The 6,825-nt window shown below is 49.6% G+C and overlaps 1 protein-coding gene across 1 annotated transcript; it reads right to left on the bottom strand.

The window, feature by feature from the left end:
* Nucleotides 1-253: 253 nt before the first annotated feature.
* Nucleotides 254-3,583, bottom strand: LOC136475900 (cinnamoyl-CoA reductase 1-like). The gene is made up of 6 exons (XM_066473558.1): nucleotides 3,162-3,583; nucleotides 2,806-2,960; nucleotides 2,503-2,688; nucleotides 2,036-2,391; nucleotides 750-909; nucleotides 254-482 (listed from the first exon to the last, which is right to left on the bottom strand). Exons 1-6 carry the CDS (start codon nucleotides 3,268-3,270, stop codon nucleotides 417-419), a joined length of 1,032 nt encoding a protein of 343 aa, XP_066329655.1. The 5' UTR covers nucleotides 3,271-3,583; the 3' UTR covers nucleotides 254-416.
* Between the last annotated feature and the right edge of the window lie 3,242 nt (nucleotides 3,584-6,825).

Here is a 6,825-nt window from a genome sequence, read left to right as displayed (position 1 = left end):
CCATTTCCTATTTACTTCTTTCTATTTTGACAAACAAGATATGTAGAATGGTTTTTTTGTTGAACGCCGGCGTGGATTGACTCTTTTTTTTTTTTTTTTGGTTGAACGCAGACATGCAGATACAGACAAGCAAGATATGTAGAATAAGCTGTAGCTGACCAGCGTACGCAGTCAAGAGCTGGGCGGACACGCTTCCCTGGAGATGATACCTACTGATTTGTTTCAGTTCAAGCGGACAAAATGATCAACCAGATGCTGGACGATGGGGAATAACACCATCGCTGAAATCGCTCTATATATACTGCACCCTACAGACTGCAGAGTACACTCACTGAGTGTACTGCAAGAACAACAGGATAACCAATCAAATGAACGACTTATTCTAATGAAACATGGCCACTTTGTGCACAAATCTATCAAAGTCTTGAAATCAATAAGGGTGGTTGTGATTGTTCAGGCAGGGAGCTGCGTCGTTCAGGCACCTGGAACAACAAAGGCCACAGTAAGGACTAAGGACAGTATCTATGATTACGTTAATGTCAAAAGTGTACTACTACACAAGAAGGGTCATATTTCAATCAGGTTCATTGCAGGCTATGCAGATTTTGTTGTACGCAGTGCCATTCTCTCTTTCTGCTTACGATATTTAGACAAGACCACAACTGTCACTGCTTTGTTATGCAAACTGTAATACCACTCTGTAACTATGCTTGTTCAAGTGATCTTCATACAGTGTTCTTTTTTATTACCTTGGTGTTAGAGGTCTTCTGGAGGAATCCCTTTTCTTGCAGGGATTTCACTGCTTCATACAGGTATTCATGCACTGGCGTGAACTTGATTCCTAGGTCCTTCAGAGGCTGGTTTGTAAACTTGTAGCCCTTCTTTGGTGGATTCACCAGATCCTTGCACCTGCAGAAGTGGCATGCTACCAGTAAGTTAGATTGACAATAATTCAATATAGTGCTACTGCTGCCAAAGTAAATGGTCAATGCATTGTCTTGAAGCAATTTGAAACTCCAGACACCATGTATGATGTTGCTATATCTTGAAAACAAGGCAAAATATTTTTGCTTTGTCGATTAGGCTCCATGTGCTGTCTTCAAAGAAAAGAATAGGCATTGTTTTGCTTTTAAGGAATCCCAGACATTCAGACACCGGTCACACCACTTCTGTTTATCAACAGAACATTTGCAAGCACAGAGATATATATAGTAACTCGCGTGGGTGCCCACGCTTCGCGTGTGTAGGAGGGAGGGAAAAAAACGAAAAAAACAGATGAAACGTATGCGTACTGTTTCATAACGGGTATGTACTGTTCCATATTGGGTTCGTATGTTTTATTATCGGGTTGGACACTGTTCGTCGTGGATACTGTTTATTGCGGACCCGGCACTGCTGATCTACAGTGATATGAGTCTTGGTCTTCGGGTGAACAGTGAAATAGCACACATTTATATATAGACATAGATATAGACATAGATAAAAGACTCCATGCATAAGAAGTGCATTAGCATTCACATGGCCAAATTTAGTCTGGATGTCAGTTTCCTAAACATGGGTATTTTTTGACAATGGGTATTTGACTCTGCAGCTATGCAATAATGCAAATAAAGTATTGTGCAGCATCAGATCGAGTTTTCTATCCACCGATACCCTTAATTTTGGCCATCTTGACCTTGTCTAAAATCTATTAACTACTCGTTAGTGACCAGACCAATTGGGTTACTCATAAACTTGACCATTGATTTCTTCATATTACTGTGCAGAAGTTGAACTTTGGAGCAGTCCACAATTGCTTTCCTTTGATTTCTTCATGTCCGAAACGAAACTATTGGTTTATATATAGAACCAATATAAAATGCTGCAACTCAAGCAGAGCAGCCGCATTCTTTAATGTTCCTAAACCATGCCAGCGAATTCTTCAATTTCTTCATCAGAATACTAATGCGTCATGAAGCTTGATTGAAGCAAGCCAGCATCAGCAGTGATTCAGACTGGAGAACAGGGTACTCCGAGAAGCCGCGAATTGCCATACCTTGTCGGAATAGGGTACTCCGGGAAGAGTCCGGCGAGGATGCGGCAGAGCTCGCCTCGGTGCAGAGTTCGCTCGGCGCAGACGTACCGCCGCCCGCCGGCGCCGGGCTCCTCGAGCACCCTGACGTGCGCCTCGGCGGCGTCCTTGACGTGCACGTAGGCATGCGATTCGTTGACGTACTCCTTGGTCTGCCCGGTGAGGTACTTGAGTATGTGCAGGGTGCTGGTGTTCATGCTGGGCTGCAGCAGCTCGCCGAGCACCACCACCGGGATGACCACCGCCAGGTCCAGCCCCCGCGCCCGCGCCGCCTCCCACGCGCCCTGCTCCGCGATCGTCTTCGCGTAGCAGTACCAGTTCTGTGAATTCCAGCGGGAACGGCGTCAGAAGCGATTTCCTTTTCGTTGATTGATTAAATTCGCAGGCGGGATTCTCGGGGTGAAGAATTGATTCCGTCTCCATTTTACTACCTGGGTGCTCTTGCAGTACTCGAGGTCGCTCCAGCTGGAGTCGTCGAGAGGCGCGTCCGGGTCGCGGCGCGGGTCCATGTACATGGTGCCGATAGTGGAGGACAGCACCAGGCGCCGCACGCCGGCGTCGGCCGCGGCCTCGACGACGTTCCGCGTGCCGGCAATGATCGGCTCGATGATCTCCTCCTACCAGAGGGGTAAAAAGGGGGAAAAAGGATATTTTTTTTAGTGTTAATACTTGCGCTCGTATTGTATCGAAGGAGAGCCGAGGTCTCATCATTGGCGGCGGGCGGCGGCGCTTACGGGATTGTCGTGCATCGGCGAGGCGGTGTGGATGATGCCGTCGCAGCCGTGGAAGGCAGCGCGGAGGCTGGCCCGGTCGAGCAGGTCCACCTGCAGCATGGTGAGGCGCTCCGCCGCGCCGTCGAGCGCCCACAGGTGCGCGTTCTTGGGGTCATCTGCATGCGCCGCCAACCGAACCGAATCGGAAATCCGAGATCCAGGACCGCCGCCGCCACAGACGACAGCCAAAAATGACCCGTCATGTCAGCGACATAACATTCCCGGGGACGAAGAAATGGGTTTTGTTGGGATCGCGAGGGGGACCGGGAGATGGAACGGAGACAGGGAGGGAGGCAGCAGCAGCGCCCAGGGCGTACCTGCGCGGCGGGAGGTGCCGCGGACGGCGTACCCGCGGGCGAGGAGCATCTTGACGATCCACGACCCGATGAAGCCACCGGCGCCTGTGACGCACACGACGACGGCCATAGCGCCCTGCCTGCCGCTCTGTTCTTCTCCCTCTTGATGGGCAACGGGCGGGCGGTGGTGCCGGTGGGTGGGCGCACGCACGGACGGGCGAATGGAAAAATGGATTCGTGAAGTTCTTCCCGTCAAGAGCGAGCAATAGGGGCAAGGATTTATCGGTGGATGGAAGTGGAAAGAAATGGTAGGGTAAGGTGGCGGAAATGGCACCGAACGCGAGCAGAAGAAGCCGGCGTCAAGGCGCTCGCGCTCGCACGGTCATGTGAAAGGCGCACTGCCACGACCTTGACGGCGACGAAGACTACTAACTGACTACTACCACCGCCGCACTAACACAGACCGCCCCTGGAGTCGTCTGTCTGTCCGGTCCGGTGTGGTGTGTGTGAACCTCGAATACCAACGGCGAAACGGGAACCGTCATCCACTCATCCCATTTGCATTTCTGGCCAGTGTTAAACGTGTGGTACAGCCGTCTCTGCTAATCTCTTGTTTATGACTGCCACCAGCACCCAGCAGCTGTTTATTTATTTATTTATTATTATTACTATAGTACGTAATATAATACTAAAAAAAGTGTGCCTGTACAAGGATCACGGGGCTGGGGGATTCTCTTTCTGGGTCTCTCGCAGTCGCAGTGGGTGCACGCGGACGTGCCAAGCACGCGGCGCGCAGCGCTCCTGTCGTCGCGTGCGGAGAGGATCACGGCACACTGGGGTTGGTGGGATCCCCTTCCTTCCCGCGCCGTCCCCACTGACCGGGACCGGGAGCGTGTCGTGCAGGGTCGGTGAAAGGGAAGGGACAGGACATGGCACGGACACGTATCGCTTTCCTTGTGCGACGCGAGGATGGAGCCACCACAGATGACACAACGAGTCGCGCACCGCCACGTGCGTCGATGAAACAAAGCTAGTACCACACGTGTCGATGAAAAACTTACACGCAGAATGAGTATGCTAATGAACTTTTTTATTGGAATGCACGGCACCTGCGATGAACCATGTGGGCAAAATAATTTTTTTAATCTTGCTAGCATGCATTGGTATTTTAAATTTTTTAAAAGTGTGCACAGTTTATTTTTAGTTACTGTTGCTAATAACATTCATAAAGGCATTGCTGTTGAGCACAGCGACATATGTGATGATCAATGAAGAATTCAGTTAACGTTGAGCTGAAACAACATCTCCATGCAAGGCATGTGTATGGGATCCAGGAATAAAACTAAAAAGCAATAATGAAGTCGTGCAACCTACTCAAAGGTTAGTCGTCATGATTTACGTGACGATAACTTTGACTCAATTTATAGAAATACGTGCAACATTTCTATCTCTAAATAAATTTATTAAAAAATTAAATTCAAATATCTATCTAATGATATTAATTATGTATCATAAATATTAATATTTTTAATATATATTTAGTTAAAATTATTTCTCGGGAAGCGAAAGTGACGGACATTTAAGGGCGGAAGGAGTACGTTACATGAGGGTGGTAGGTTATCCCAATCATCACAAGTAGTACATACGTAAGGACCTGGGCCACATAATAATCGCAAAAAAAAGGACTGGACCACATTTATTGATGAAAACTCTAACCGGTCATAAAATCTTATGCCGAAGCAGATTCTAAATGGAGGAAGAGAGAAAAGTATCAATGGACGCAGGATCAATTCCAACACACCCTAGGTTCTATCTATTTGGTTGTCGTTCTATTATTTTTGCAGAAAAATATTTTTGTTTGTCGTTCTATTTTTTTTAGCAAAAGCACTTCCACATGTTGAACCAAACACAACCACATCATGCCTTTTTTCCCCTTCTCGTCTATGGATTTGGATGTAGAAACTTTTTTTTTTCTCTAACCTAGATCATTTTTGTTTTCCCTACACACTTTCCAACACCTGTATGTTATTCCATATCGTTCTCACTTCATTCTTTGTAGATAATTTTCTTTAGGACCCGTTTTCAGGTCTGTTTGGTAGCACTCTTGGAGTCGCTCCGGGGGCAGTTTGACACCTTCACCTACCGTTGGGGGCGTGCCAAGCCTTTGGGCACCCCCACGGGGCTCATGCATCGCCGCCCCATATGCAGCCACCATTTCGCTGCAGCGAATTAACTCGGAGCGCGCGGAGATGAAAGAGACCCAGAGAGCGGCTCATGTATCGTTTATCATTTCGCTCGGGCAAAATGGCGGTCCAGTGTTTGGCAGGGGCCCGTCGCCTTTTCGCCTGGGCGAAAAGGCCAGCCCCGTACCCCCAGGGATCGATGTCCCTTTGCCAAGATGAAAAGACGGCCACGAGTCAAGCAAAGGATGCAGTCGTTCCGCCAAGGCGAGATCTTAGTCGCGTATGTTGGGCTCGGACGATCGAGGCGCAAGGCCCACTCCCTTCGTCGGAGCGAAGAGGTGCATGAGGGCCGGTAAGGGTGATGTTCGCCTAGGCCATTTCGCCAAACCGCATGCTTGGCGCTTGTTTATGTATCTGACCCTATAGGTTTTCGCCCGGAGGAGAGTTCGCCAGGAGGCAAGGTGCCGACAACCATGGCCTGCTGGGGACCACTCGGTCGGCAAAAGGGTGACATGGCATGGGGACTAGAGGGCCGGCGCTACCTGAGGCGGGCGATACCTCCAAAAGGGCGAACAAGTCCCAGGCAGACGGGAATATTCCTCGAATGTGTAGCAGGTAGAGGGGTAGTTTTGTCCATGAAAGGCCTGCGGGCATGTATTAAGGCCCCAAGACGGGGATTGTAAGAGCGACACAGTTGCATGGTGAATATATGAGCTTGGTTTTCTTCGCCCTGTATTCGCTTTGACGTTCGGTTTGCTTGATTCGCATGTGTAACGACCCGGTGCTCGAAGGCTAAGGCCTAGAACAACATTGGCGCCCACCGTGGTTGTTGCTCGAGCTTATCATGCCACCAAAGAAGCCAAAGATACCGACGGACAGACTGGAGCCATCCGTTGTTACAACAGTAGGTGTCGTGGCGGCGGCGAAAACAGCCACATGAAGTGGCGCAGCAGCGGCGGCGATAGCGAAGCCACCCGCACCTCACCCACAGCCGAACGGCACCGCCACAACTTGAACCCAGGAGGAAACGCCAGAAGGCATCGCTGAAGAGGTCGAACTCGATCAAGACAAAAATGAGATCGAAGAAGAAGATGAAGACAGCAAAATCACTAATCAGGCAAGGGAGTTGAGGAGGCTAGAGCAGTACCAGCAAGATATCATGAGGCTGCAGCGCGAGAAGGACCAGCTATTAAGCAAGCTACGACACGGAATGGAGCCGATCAAACTCAGCGATCCATTCGGCAGGTTGAAATCTAAAGAAACAGACTACAAAGAGAAATCCGAGCCCTGCACGGAGCGGAGGCCGTAGGGAACGCGTTGGACAGCGAAGACCTCGTAATCCCTAAGGACCCAGCGCTAAATGAGGATGCCAACGCATATGACTCAACTTTGCCCCTATCCAAAGAGCTTCAGCAGTACCCATGGCCGCCAGGGTACAAGCCACACATTCCAGCTTTTGATAAAAAGACAAACCCAAAGAACTTCCTAGCTAGCTATGAGAC

The sequence above is a fragment of the Miscanthus floridulus genome, chromosome 8 (assembly GCF_019320115.1).
Source record: "Miscanthus floridulus cultivar M001 chromosome 8, ASM1932011v1, whole genome shotgun sequence".
NCBI classification, from domain to species: Eukaryota; Viridiplantae; Streptophyta; class Magnoliopsida; order Poales; family Poaceae; genus Miscanthus; species Miscanthus floridulus.
Note: the sequence above shows the minus strand (reverse complement) of the source record. Positions and strands in the feature narration are given on the sequence as shown.

What these genes read in the sequence shown, in the direction of transcription:
- LOC136475900 (XM_066473558.1), bottom strand. Translation starts at nt 3,270, where the DNA reads ATGGCCGTCGTCGTGTGCGTCACAGGCGCCGGTGGCTTCATCGGGTCG. An exon ending in CGGCACCTCCCGCCGCGCAG is followed by an intron (nt 2,961 to 3,161) that starts GTACGCCCTGGG and finishes CGGCGCATGCAG; the next exon opens with ATGACCCCAAGAACGCGCAC. An exon ending in CGCCGATGCACGACAATCCC is followed by an intron (nt 2,689 to 2,805) that starts GTAAGCGCCGCC and finishes CCCCTCTGGTAG; the next exon opens with GAGGAGATCATCGAGCCGAT.